The sequence below is a fragment of the Anomalospiza imberbis genome, chromosome 2 (assembly GCF_031753505.1).
Source record: "Anomalospiza imberbis isolate Cuckoo-Finch-1a 21T00152 chromosome 2, ASM3175350v1, whole genome shotgun sequence".
In the NCBI taxonomy this organism is placed as follows: domain Eukaryota; kingdom Metazoa; phylum Chordata; class Aves; order Passeriformes; family Viduidae; genus Anomalospiza; species Anomalospiza imberbis.
The window spans coordinates 52,059,114-52,073,219 of record NC_089682.1 but is presented as its reverse complement, the minus strand read 5'-3'; the positions used below and the strand labels follow the sequence as shown (position 1 = coordinate 52,073,219).

Below are 14,106 nucleotides of genomic sequence, written 5' to 3'. Positions count from 1 at the left end.
TTTGTAAACAGACTTAACACAGCCAAGAAAACAAAACTTAAAAGTAGATGTTCCTCAACAGTCAGCTAAATGAGGGAGTTTCACACACAGACGTTTTTACATCAATAAAAAAGGCGTAAGAGTAATTTCTCTCCCTTTCTGAGAGCACAGCACATTATCTCTGGCTGGTACACCCTGTTGATTTTTAACCACCTCAGTTCTGCCTCAGCAGCTTCCTGCCTTTACCCATCCAGAGCAATCAGAGTGCAGGCAGCCTCCAAGGCACACTAGGACCATGAAGCACAAAACCTGATTCTCACCTGTTAGAACTTGATCCTCTTTCCCCCTGCTGGGAACAAGCCTTAACAAGATCATGCCCAAAGTCATCTGAAACTGAATTGCTGCAAGACAAGCTCTGCTGATGGGAAGTGGCTTTCAGCAGTTTTTCAGGCCCGAAAGGACCACCAGACTACAGAGCCTGACCTGCTTGACAAAGGCTGCTGCAGAGAATAGCTGCTGGGAAAAGGCACCTCTTTCTAACCTGGAGCGAGGCCAGGGCAAGTCTAAGATCAGTGTCTCCAGCCCCTGACTGAGAGGAATGAGACTGTTCACAATATGGCAAACATCATTCTGTTTCTTTCCTCTCAATAAAATATGCCAGCTCATTTTGCCCTTGAAATTAATTTTATTAGACTCTATGTCCCCAAGGCAACCAAGCTTCTGAATCCTTGAAATTTCCTCCTCTCCCGCCTTCAACAGCTCTGTCCAGGGAGAAGAGGCTTAGCACTTGCCTGCCAGTTTCTTCTCTTCTCTTTTCTCTCTTTTCCTCTGGCTCCTCAGGCTAGCCAGCTCTCCCAGGTTTAAGGCCTTGAGTTCATGGCACACCTTTCAAACTTTTTTTCTCCCAAGGTAAAGCTTAAATCACAAAACAGATATTAGGCAACAAGGAAGTAGATGAGCTATTAAAGGCTGTGACTTAGAGTGTCTAGACTGCAACTACTTCTGTCCACTTCCTCTTACAACATTCTTTGGAAGTTCTACATTCCCTCCCTACAAGCTGGCGAGTGCTTGTAGGAGGATGGCACAGTAGCACTGTGACAAAGTTCATTACTCTCTGCACAAGCCACCTACATGACAAGCCAAGGTCAGGAGAAATGGGGAGCATCCTCCATGACCCAGCTGTCACTCCAGAGGAAAAGCAATGGACACAGCCTAAAGGAGTCAGGCAGAGCTTTGGAGTGTGATCCAGCTGATGAGCTGTTGATCTGCAATGAGAGCTGCACTCCCTCACAATGAAAAAACACAGGAATGGGTTATATTTAGTCACAGGACATAACAGAAAGAAGAGAACAAGTAAGAGCATGAGAGCGCTTCAAAGATGAAGAACAAATCCCAGTTGTGAGGTCAACCAAGTCTGTGATGGAAGGATTGAGGCACAAATTTGGAGACAGAACTGAAGAGTTTGTAAACTTCCCAGTTCCAGTTCTCTATGAGGGAACTCCTGCAGTTCTGCAAGGAGCACCAAATCTGCACACCTCCTGTGGGTTTCACTGCCAAACAGTACAACACTCATACAAATCTTACCTAAACACTAATAAGTGTAGCAAATTGTCATTGAAAATTGCTACTGCTAACCCAAGGCAGAGTCCATCTCCTACTTAGCTATTTTCTAATGCCTTTGAGACCTGGGCCATGGAGTTTCTTCTACATCTAATAGAAAAACAGAGCTCTATCCACTGACAGAGCACAGGAATCCAGCAAAGACAAGTTGTGCCTGAAAACTACAGTGCCCTCTTCACAGACAATTTGAGGAATAGAGCACTACTGCAGCAGTAATTCCCTCTTTTGCTAGACCCAGACATTTTCTCTTTTGGGATTAAACTGTCCAGTAGTCCTACAATCTTTTGAGAATCTCTGGAGAGAAGGGGTAGGCAAAAGAAGTGTCTTTGCTTACACAGATCTGCTAGTTGCACATGGCAAGAGGAAGCAAAATAACTCACAGCTGGACTCACAGAGAAGAGATGGAGCATGGTAAGAACTGAGATAAATAAGCAGGGCAGTCCCTGAATCTTGCAACTAGCATCAATCAGGTGACTCTGATCCCATTTCATTTGGGGTTGCATTAATATCTGCTTAGCCCTGAAGTACAAACTACCCCATCAAGCAGAGATTAAGTCATCTTTTCTCATGTATGTCTTTGACAGTGTGAGAGGGATGGCCTCCATTTTATTCTGTGTACAAAACAGGGAAAATACTCATTTATCTTAGAGAAGGTAGTATAGGCCATGGAAGAAACCAGCGTTCTCTGTCAGTAAATAAGCCAGTGTACAGAGAGCAAACGCATAATCTGACACTAGACCTGGCAGGTAGCTTTACTGGCCATGGGTACATGTGGCTGGTTTGGGCTGGGTTTGTGGAGGAGAGGAGGGGGAAGGCACTCACTATGCCTGGTAAGCTTTGCTGCACGGGGTGGAGAGCTGCACATGGGGGCATGTATGAACCATGGGTGAGGAACATAGAGGTCCATGACCACACTGAATGCAGCCAAATTATGTGCAAGAAATATGATAACCATGGGAGGGAGCTCTTAATTTATTGCTGCCTTAGACATGATAGGGGTTTCTGCAGCCCTCAGTGAGAGAAGTAGTTTGGAAAGAAAAAGTGAAAAAGCATTTAACAGTCTGAAACTACAAAGAATAAAATTAATACTTACTTGAGGAGGAGAATATTCCCATGTCCCTTGCCTCCCACCTACATCACTCACTGCAGTGAACTCAGGTGAATAATACAGACTGAGGCATTTGTCTAACACGTGGTTTCATACTCACTGTCATTACAGTGGAGGAAAAAACCATAGAATAAATAAACCCCAAGGACTCTTTTAGAAAGTTCAGAGTGGAACATTTTCAAGTGTGGGTATTTGCTACAGCACCCTGTAAGCTCTTTTTTTCCTTGCCTCGCTCATTTAAGCCTTCATCTGCACAGTGACTCTCCTGCTATTACAGGCTCACTGAGAAAATGGCTAATACAGAAACCAACTTGTAGAAAAACATTACTTCTTAGTCTGCATCTGTTTGAGGGTACAGCTGCAAGAGCACCAAATTCCATTTCATTGCAAAGTGGGGATCAAGTGCTGTAATCAGTTTTAAGAAGCTCTAAAACACTTTGTGGAACAGGATGTGGCCCAAAATTGTCAGATTAAAGTCACCAGTGTGAAGCAAGACAATGTATCTCACCCATAGCGTGGTTAGAAAGTGTGACAGTTCTTCATCTTCAGAGATGAAGTAGAAAAGCACCTATTCCAGAGGGTACTGTAATTATCTTTGAAGTAAGGAAAAAAGTGCCCTTCCCAGAAGAAAAAAATCTATAGATTTCTTTTGCAAAAGTTCTTGAATTATCTCTCTTATCTTCTTCTCTATGTTTTGGGGTGAGGGAGGGTTAGTTGGGTGGTAGTTTGTTGAGGGCTGGTTGGTTTTTTTGGTTGGTTGGTTTCTTTTAGTTTGTTTTTTTTAAATTTTGTTTTATGTTTTCTTGGTTTATTATTTTGTTTCAGGTTTTTTTGTTGTTTTGGTGGGAGGTTTTTTTTATTTGGTTGGCTGCTTTGGGGGTGGTTTTTTTTTTCTTTTTTTTGGGGGGGGTATTTTTTCCTAGAAGTCGTAGGGGTTAAAATCATAATTATATGTTAAAATTTGTCATATCTTTTTAAGTTCTGTGGTAGGGCCTCATGAAGGTTTGGTTATTGAAAATCCTTACAAGGATAATTATTGTTTTAAACAAATGCATTTATTAGAAATCAGCTATTTAAGGGAGGGAAAAAGGCCAAGCAAACAAAAAACAGAAGAAAAATCCCACTATTCCATTTTAGAAAGTTCAAGAAGGTGATATTTTCAAAAAAAGGAATTTCACATTATTCATGTGTCCTTTAATTTTTACCTTTCTTTTTTTTTTTTAATGCACTATCTTTAATTTTAATCCAATTTCAATTTATGGTAAACAAAAGGCAAAAATCCCTATGAATTTTCCAATACCTAGCATCTCAACAGCTGAAAGACTATGGATGGTGCCTCCACTGTGGGGAAAATCCAGCAGAAAATAGAAATTCAATGCAGCAGGTCTGACAGCACAAGTAACCGGGACAGCTGAGTGTGGATGTACAGTTTCCTGTGGCACATGAAAACATGCTGAGGAGCTGGAACAATTATTGGATGGAGGGAAGAGAAGTTAGCAGCTAAAAGATCAAAAGTTGAATCCAGGCTTACTGGTTCTGCTTATTGCTCTGCTCTCCAGAAGTTGGTGCTTTATTGCGATTGTTACACAGCCTGCCCTTGAACAGACATGATGACAGAAGTATTTAATGGTAGTAATAAGAAAAAGTCTGTATACTAGTAAATACTGTTATGTTTGAAACATACAGGTATCACTGATGTGTGTTCTTGTACCTGTAACTCCCCCTTTCCAATAACAATCCTAGCTCTTCAACATATTCCTTGTGATGACTGTCATGGAGCAAAGAAATCCCAACATATACAGACTGGCCAAGGATTTGGTACCTCTCCAAAGCATGAGGTACCACTGAGAAAACTGTTACCCACTGAGAAACGTAAGTATTTGAACCTCTTCAGTTTTCTGAGAAAAGCTCAGGTTTACCCAGAAACAACATATTGGTTTGGATCCATTTCCAGTGCTTTAGGCACTGACTATCCATGGTTCAGCTAAAGTAACTTATTTTTCACAAAACCATCATTATTCTTCTCCTGAAGACTAACAGCATAAGACTTGGTTCCCATCCTTGATCCTGCAGATATGGCACACACAGAAAGAAGCACTAAACAAAACCTGAATTCTCTGATTTGTGTGACAGTTGAGGCAGTGGAAAAAGAAATAACAAAAAAAAAAAAAAAAAATCCAACAAAACAAGGGAGAAAAAGAATACTCATATCATAGAGTCATAGAATGGCCTGTGTTGGAAGGAACTTTATCTAGTCCAACCTCCCCTACTTTGGGGGCAGGGACATCTTTCACTAGATCAGGTCACTCAAAGCCCCATCCAACCTGGCCTTGTACCTTTCCAGGGATGGGGTATCAACAGCTTCAGTGGGCACCCTGCTCCAGTGCTTCACCACCCTCTGACTGAAGAATTTCTTTCTAATATTTAATCTAAGACTACTCTTGTTCAGTTTAAAGACATTGCCCCTTGTCCCACAACTACATGTCCTCTCCAGCTCTCTATAAGCCCCCTTTGGTACTGGAAGGCTTCTAGAAGGTATCCCCACCTGAACTGAGAATATTCCACAAAGTCCCAAATGTATTCGACTCCTGTTTCAGCATGTGCAATATTATGTACCTTCAGAGAACCGAGCTATAGTCACCTCCGTGTTTTTCTGCAGCAATAGCATTGCACAGGGTTTCATTGACTTCCCACAATTGATTTCTCAAAGAAAAAAAGCTCACAGGACAAGGATTATAAAGAGGATATGAGTACTCCTTTTGTAGATCTTGGGGGTGTGTATAGCTAAACCAAAACAAGCTCATTGAACTAAACCAAAACAAGATAACACTGAATAAAAGAAAAAGCAAAGATCTCTGGGCCCTTTCAAACAAGATCATTCCCAGTGTAATTTTACATATCTGAATACTTCCAGTTGAGTGACTAAAGAAAGATTTTGATTAATTTGAATTTTGGCTATTATTTAAGAGCACATAATACATCAAGGAAAGATAGCACGACCAGGGAAAACCTGGCAGGAAAAAGTTGGCAGTGTAGTAGTGGAAACAGATGGTGTACAAGCAAAAACTCTATTATTATTAAGAGAAAGTATTGTTAATAGGGCTACATTTCTAAAGAAAGAGTTCTGCCAAAACCAGCACAAAACAGAGTACTTATTAAAAATGTGATTGAAGCCATCAATTTAGATTAGAAATAATCTCTCAGCTGAGTTGTGAGCATTGAGAACGTGTTTGCTTCAACCCCATTACAATATGAATTCAAATACTAAACACAAACTACTATTTCAGGTGCTTATGAAATCAGAATGAAAACTACAGAGCAAAAGTGATGAAAAGCAAGGGAAGAAAATAATTGAAACATCACAGATGGATGTCACTTCCTGGTAATTCTTCAATCAGTAGTACTCCAAGTGTTAAGAAACAATGTAAAATCTAAATACATTAGGGTCCCATATATTCCACCTAACTTCACTTACTGTGTCCTGCATAAGACACATACACAAATTGCTTCTATAGATAAAAGAAACAGATATTTATCCCCTGAAGTAGACAAAATCCCTCCTAAAACCAGTTGACTGAGAAACAGCCATGTTTAAGCTGAGGTTCTTAAGTCCCCTCCGAAAGTCACTGAATGCCCTCATTAAGTCTTCACAAGTGATTAAGTGACCTGATGGCACAAATTCAACTTTAAGGGACTGCTGAACACCCACTAAAGATACTCATTTCTAGGAATGCATAGGAATTTAGTTATTCCTGAAGATCTTGGCCTTTCTTTTTAAAAGCTGACTACAGGATGAGAAAATTCAATACTACAAACCCTTTGCCCTGATATGCAAACTCTTGATACTAGGCAAAACTCTGCTCACTGCATATTTCTTCAGCAGGGCTGCTGTCATGAAACAGGGTACATACTACAATTATTAGAGTTAAAAATTATTGACCTTGTTAAAAATGAAGAAAACTATTACATTTAGCAGTTGCCCCTTGCTCAGGGTTAATCATTACTCAGCAACAACTGAAATACCTGTGTGTTATCAACGTTATTCTCATGCTAAATCCAAAACACAGAATAGTACCACCTTCTAAGAAGAAAATTCCTCCATCTCAGCAAAAACCAGGACACTCTCACGATTTCTCCAGTGTTTGCACTGACAGCTGTTCACAAGCCCAGGCTTGTGTTCAGGCAGCCTGCTGTTTACCTCTTCATACCAGAACTAGCTGGGTTTTTCTACAGAGCTGCAGAGGGCACATGTTATAAACGGTCATGTAATAGTTGGCTTTCACTACTATTTATTTGTGTTAATTACAAAACTGTAATTGTTTTTAATTAATTACTGTAAGTATTAAACTGCTTTTTAAGTATGATAAAATTTGTAATTGTTTGAGGGCAGTGTAAAAGGGGAAGTAAGGCTTTCACAAGATGTAAGCAGGCTTGCGAAAGATGTATGTGAAGATATGTTTGCTATTGCAAAATGTATATCCAAAATGCCATAAGTGGAGAGCAGAAGACCATAAAAGGAAGAGCACCAAGTGTAAAGTGGGGTCAGAAGACCATCAGAAGACCACCCTAGACTGCTAACGTCTGCAACTATTGAATTGTGCAAACGCTGCAAAAATCTCAAGCAAGATTGTAGTCAACAAGCCCAAAATAAATCTGCAAAATCATCCAAGGAAGTAACACAATTGTAACAGTATAAAAGACTACAGACTAAAAAAGTCAGTGTGCCTCTGGCCTTGCAATGCATCCAGACCTGTAAATTTTGGTTTATGATCATCCCTTATTATAATTTATTAAAACACTTAAAAATTTAAGAGGAGTGGGCTTCCTTTCTCACAAGACCTAAGATTTCTGCTCTGAGGCTCTGGAAGATAATGCCAGTCAAGGTGTTGCTTTGTGTGTGGTCTGGAGGCCCAAAACTGGCCTGACAAATATTTGCAGGCTCAAAACATTTGGTTTGTAGCAAAGCTGTGGAGTAATTCACACTATATTCAATAGAAAGGACATGTAAATCTGGATGATAGAGCTGGCACACTGTGCAAAAAAAAAAAAAAAGGCACTTTTGACAGAGGCACAATTGTAACAAGCTCACAGACACAAGTCAGGTTTACCTGACTTGGAGCACCATGTTTACATAAAAGTGCAATTAATTTTTTTTTTCTCTTTCCTACAAATTATGCCTCTCTGATTGCCTAGTTGCTTTCTTGGGCCCCATTCTTTGCACTAGAAAGTCCACACCACAAAAAAATCCAAACCAAAGCAAAGAAACCCTGACACAACCCCTTACAATCTCTTATTCCTCTTTGAAACCATCACATTTTTGCTATGCCTGACTGGCAGGAGGCATACTGGATCTGGATGCACAGGTGTGTTCAATCTTGCTTCTCCCAGCAAAGTGATATCAGCTTTGGCCATATCAAGTCACAGAGCAAACACAAGAGTTCTGACAGCATCCACTGCTCATAAGAAATAGCACTGACACCCCTCCACAACTACATGTTAACAGGACAAACCATCCACAGCTGCTTGGAAAGAGCCAAGGTGTTCCTGTTTCCATCATCCTGTAGCTCATAGTTCCCCCTTCCAGTGGTTCATTGGCCAGCAAGGTAATTCTCAGTGTCACTCTGTGTGTCTGCAGTGCAGCTTAGCTAAAGGTCTCAAAAATGAAGTGTGAAATGACAGGAACATTTATTACAGGTTTCCACTACTGCACAAGAGCTCTCACTTTTTGCAGCTTGAAATAAACCCAAGTGACAGCACAGAAGCAAGTGCAACCACAGTGGGTTTGAGCAGGAAAAGCCTTCTCAGGGAGGCTAGTGAAGGACTGGTGGGGGACAGGACGTGGTTCTGTCACCAGAAAAAGTACTTCCACTCAATTTTACTTTTTATAGTCTGCTCCATCATGACAACCCACGAAAGGAAAAGAAGAACTGACCACTGAATGAAAATATATAAACCCTAGGAGAGAGCCACTTTCTGCTCTGCCTTGACACAGAAGCCACAGCGATGAAGCTCCACAATGCAGCAATCCTGCTCCTCTTCTGGTTTGGTGTCTTCACTGTGCATGCGGACAAAGGTAAATTTGCAACTTTAGAGGAAGACAAGAATTGCTCCACATTGTACCTGTGGTCTCATGAGCAAAATTCATTGTTGCAGACAGCTGATTTATAAGATAAAACACACAGGACATCCAGATGAAAACTGCAAGAATGGCAGCTTCATGGGGGATTTCATCTGATGTCCTGCCAGGGGTTGGTTTCTGCTTTAATTCAAGGAGAGATTATGTGCCTGAGAGTGCTTAAAGGGTTTCTGTGAATATTCTCCCTCTTAAAATCAAAACATCTTGAAGGCACAATGTCTTTTAGTCTCACTGATTCCATAGACCTGTGTGTACTACAGGTTAATAACATTTCATGAAAAAATCTTTCTTGAATTAAACATACATTTTCCTTTTTCCAGATAGATTACTTTTATATTAATTTTATTGTATTAATTTTTATTTGTCTTTCTCAAAGTATTTAGCCTTAATCCCTCAAATACCTCTATTTTAAAAAGATCTTCCAGTTCTATATCACATATTTCTTACTGTCGTGCTTCTAGACAAATCCTTTGGTACAGACAGGGAAACTATCAATGAGAAGTAAAAGGAGCAATATTAGATTTATACAGTACCTTCTCTCTTTTCACTGAATCATACAATTGAACATCTTCTTTAAACCAGTTATGAACACTGAGATGAGCCATGGTTATTAGCCATGCTTTAAATAAGTTTGTCTGGAGTGCTGGTTAGGTCAGTAAATGTTGGCGAAACTATCATGTGAAAACAGCCATTACCACACACTTTCTCATCACTATTTGATTATCTCAAAGAAGCAGATAAAAATCACACAAACCACTGATATGCAAGCCATATGCAAACCCACAAATATGCACACAGAAACACAGGCAAAAGGTATACTCACAAAACCACACCAAAACCAAACTGAGACCTGCTAAGCATTCACAGGATTATGAAGCTACACAGCCTTCATGCTGACCTACTGCCTCTCCAGCTACGTCCCACTACTTGCTCCTATTTTCACTGGGGACACTGCTCTTCATCCTGGCAACAGTGGCTTCATATCACAGACAATGTCATTGTCAAGGCTGTATAACTGGCCATAAGCATCACCAAGTTTGAAAAAAGCACACTGAGATGGTCTACAAGAGAGAGAAAAAAGGACTAAAAAGAATGATAAAAAACCAAATACACCTGGACAAAAAGGGCAGTTATAGGTGCAGAGCAGTCAGGGTTTGTTCCCAGTCTTGAGAAGCTTTGCTGCTATTCCCTGCTTCCATTCCCTGAAGGCTGTGTAGTAGCAGAGGAAATATTTCCAAGACTAATAACGATTCCTTGACTGTCTTTGAGCTCTTTTAATGCCACATTTTGAAAACCAGTCTGAGGCAGGAAGAAACGTGCAATGAAACATACAAAAAACTACATTGCGTTATCCATGACTAAAGCAAAATCAGGAGAGAGATTCCTTCAGGCAAACAAAATCTCAGGAATTAGCAGATCTGCCAGTACCTGTGCACTGGCTATCCCACACCTTCTCCAAAGGCTAATGTGTGTCTGTCTCAGCTATTCCAATTATTTCAGTAGTGAGACTCTGTGAAGCAAGTTTTACATTTAGCAAGGTGCACCAGAACAGCTCTTGGACTTTCCTCAAGCCAGTACCTCTCCAAATTCTTTATAAACAAACCACAGAATAGAACAGTGCTCTTTTTGTCCCCTGCATGCTTTCCTAAACCTGTCTGCCATGAACAGGAGAAAACCAGAAACTGGCAAGTGGAGACTAGCACTAATGCATACTCCATTGTATTTGGATGAGCTCCCATTTTTATTTAAGATCATGTAAGATATCAAGTGCCCAGAAAGGTTTATACCAGTATTATAATAGTCTTTATTAATGAACAGTGTATTTCTCTGAATTGTATCAAAATCTTGGAGGAATGCAAGGATTAAGAAGCACCCCGCTGACTACGAAATCAGAGTTATAGCCAGAGGCTATAAGCACTTATTCTTCTGGCAGGTATATCTCCCTTTTTGTCAAAAATTTTTTGTTAATACTACTTTTGGATGTCTACAGTGAGGGAAGTAGCCTTGCTTTACTTTTCTTCACTTTGAAAATAGAAGGAATTACTGATCCACATTTATATAACACATGGAAATCCACCTAGTATAGTTCCAGTTCTAAGCACTAATTACATAAGGGCACTTATTTCCAGATGATGCAGTCCTAAATATCAGTGATGCCAAACAGCTCTTTTGCTAAGGAAACAATGACTCCTCAGGCACAGAATTACTGTACATTTGTCTGGGACAATGGGTGAAGATTCATATCTTAACTGAAATAGCAGTAACACTTTAGAGATGGTAGGATGCATCACAAAACATAGCTTGGGCTCTCTGGTATAACTGGTATTGTGGCTGTACATCATAAGACTCTCATAGTCCAACCACCACTAGGAATCTTTTGGAGTTCCTAGTTTATTAAGCAATTATGGCTAAATATCATTAAAAGTATTTATTCCCTTTGTCATTTATCTATTTTTTCCTTCTAGGGAGTTCTAGCAGTGAGGTCATGCGCAAATTCAGGTGTGTAAATCTCTCTACAAGGCAGCTGAACATCCAAAATCTTGTGAAGTATGAAAAGCAACAAGTACCAACAGATGCCATCATGTAAGTACCTCATGCACCCTTTCAGACTTCCTTATGCAAACACAAAACCATCAAACAGGGAAGGGGCAGCAGAACACAATTCATGGCCCAACTCACTATATTCTGGGTAGCTGAAGTCACCCTTCCAGTTCTTCCATGCCATATGGCAGCTGAGGGAGTGAGGGGAGAGGAGCAGGCCTCAGAGAGCTGGGAGATGTGTGCTGCTCATAAATAATGGCAGGAAGGTCACTGACCAGCTCACATCTTTGTGCCCAGTGAGTGGGGAAAAATCTCAACAAGGGTAGAGCATCAGAGGCCCCGTGCATGAACTGAGTCAAGGGGAAAAGATCATGTGGAAGAATATGGTGTAACCCTGAGTCCTGCGAGGAGCTGTGTTTGTTCCTTTGAGCTCACATGCATGCATTTTTATCACGTCTGGGATCTGCTCCTGGGAGATAAATGTTCATCAAGATTGAGCATAAAGACCCAGAACAGCAGGTATTCTCAGTTATTTAAAATCAGTATATATGTACATGACCATGTATGCCACATATGTACCTATGCCAAGAACAGGGAACTGACATCGCTAACTGGTGTTAGTCTAACTAACATTTACAAACTCCAGCATTTGATATTGTTTTACTACATTTTTGCTCATGTTCTGAGTCTAAACCAAGAACAACAGACCTGTGTATAGAGAGTGTAATTTTATGCCTGATTTGTTTTCCTTTTTCCTATAGGTTTGTCACTACAGGAGGTATCAGGATCTGTGTAAGTGCTAATCAGAAATGGGTGCAGGCTGCTATAAAGAGAATAGAGGAAAGACGTGCTGCCAAACCCAACTAATCCAAGCTTCTATGGACAATCAGCTGGAATCATCATCAATGCTGCAAGAAATAAGGAAAATCTTACTATCTACTTTTATTTCCTTGCTTTTAATAAATGGCAATAAACTCTCTGAACAAACACAAACTCACCTCCCACGGAGCTGGAAGAGTGTAGACCTCCATCCTGATGGAGATCAGACCATGCTACATTGGTTGCTGGTTTTAAGATGTTGCTGTATAATCTAGTTATTTGCCCACTTATGAGACAAACATGAAACAACTGGTTTGCTTTTCCCATTGCTTTTCTATGAATAAGAACAAACCATGACTGGAATCTGTATTTCACAAACTCATAGGAATTTCCTGACCTAAAGAATTATGTACATAAAAATATCATCTTAAAACTGATACATGCTACTAAAAGAAGACTTTGAAATTCAATAAACTTACTATAAACCTGAATCAAATAACACATTTGGTGGCTGGATTACAATGCAGATGGATATTGCTGGAACAGGTCCCAGGTTGACAGCACAAGTCTGAGAACTTATGGACAAGTTGTCTAGAGCTGACACTACTGCTAACTGTTTGCTTTTCAGTTATGTGATTCCAAGCTTTCTACCTAATATTTCAGCTGTAAAACTCACATTTCAGACAATACCTCTTCAAAAGTTCATGTACTTAAAAAGTTCATACCATGCTCAGGTGCTGGCCACATTACCAGAAGTAGAAATGGAAGAGCTCTCTGCTCAGAGAAGGAAAAAAATGGCATTTGAGGACCTTGAGGGGTAGAGAAAAGGTATAGGCAGAGGTGCTTCTGGAATGAAGTTCCCCTCATACTACCACATGCATGCAGGCTGCTAACCTATGGGCTTTTCATCCTACGTAACCTCTTACTGATACTTATGGAACAGCACCACTTTCAAACCACACCACAGAAATAAGATCACACTACTCTAAAAGCCAGTCTTTACAGTCCCCTGCTCTGCAGAGTGGACACACACCTACAGCATTTGATATTGTTTTACCACATTTTTCCTCATGTTCTGCATGAAAACCAAGAACAGCTGACCTGGGTTTAGAGACTGGAATTTGATGGCCACCTGGTTTCCTTCCTTTGTTCTTATAGGTTTATTATCACAAAAGGTTCTGTGTAAGGCCTGATTGGGTATGGATGCAGGCTACTATAAAGAAAACAGACAAAAAGCAGACATCATCTAAGAACGGTATTCCCCAGTTTAATGTTCCCAATGAAACACCCCAGAGAGGGCTGCTCACGCACCTCCTCTGTCACCCTGCTGCACAATTGAGAGAAGAACTGGAGACAAAAAGGTGAAGATCAAGGTCTGAGATAAGAAAACAAACAGTTACGACTACACAAATAGCAGAGTGTGCCAGACAGACAGACAATTCACATAGGATTGCTCACCACAACTGCAGACCCCATGCACCAACCCAACCCACCTCCCTCTGTCTGCCCAGCATGGTGTGAGGTGCTATAGGGTAACCCCAGGGTCCTAGCCAGCTCATGGGCATCTATCCAAGCAAAAACTTTTGGACCTCACTGGAAGACCTAGACCCAACTTAGGGCCCAAAAATGACCTCCCTACACAATCACTCGCTGGATGAACTGAAATGTCAATCACTCAGCTTCTCCTGTGCTTCATAAACTCCTCTGGGTGCTTTCCTAAGCCACGCTCCAGGTAATAAGGATCTCAATTAATTTCCATTCTTGCTTCCTCTGCTAGCACCCACTAGAACTGAAGCAAATCCTGAGAGGAAAATCTAGTTTTGAAGGTGTTCAAAACACCTTTTCTCTTCTCTCTGTAGGGAGAAGACACCAGGTTTCAGGCCTCTCAGTCTAGACCATCTCA

General features: G+C 40.6%; 1 protein-coding gene across 1 annotated transcript; it reads left to right on the top strand.

Annotated features, from left to right (window-relative positions):
• The first annotated feature begins 8,677 nt into the window (after positions 1-8,677).
• On the top strand, positions 8,678-12,328 carry LOC137468855 (lymphotactin-like). The gene is made up of 3 exons (XM_068181016.1): positions 8,678-8,780; positions 11,309-11,426; positions 12,146-12,328. The coding sequence occupies exons 1-3, from the start codon at positions 8,711-8,713 to the stop codon at positions 12,249-12,251; spliced, it is 294 nt and encodes a 97-aa protein (XP_068037117.1). The 5' UTR covers positions 8,678-8,710; the 3' UTR covers positions 12,252-12,328.
• Positions 12,329-14,106: the final 1,778 nt, after the last annotated feature.

Excerpts from the sequence above, each read along its gene's own strand:
- LOC137468855 (XM_068181016.1), top strand. The coding sequence starts at position 8,711 with ATGAAGCTCCACAATGCAGCAATCCTGCTCCTCTTCTGGTTTGGTGTC. Across the intron at positions 8,781-11,308 it reads CACTGTGCATGCGGACAAAG|GGAGTTCTAGCAGTGAGGTC; the intron begins GTAAATTTGCAA and ends TTTTCCTTCTAG. Across the intron at positions 11,427-12,145 it reads GTACCAACAGATGCCATCAT|GTTTGTCACTACAGGAGGTA; the intron begins GTAAGTACCTCA and ends TTTTTCCTATAG.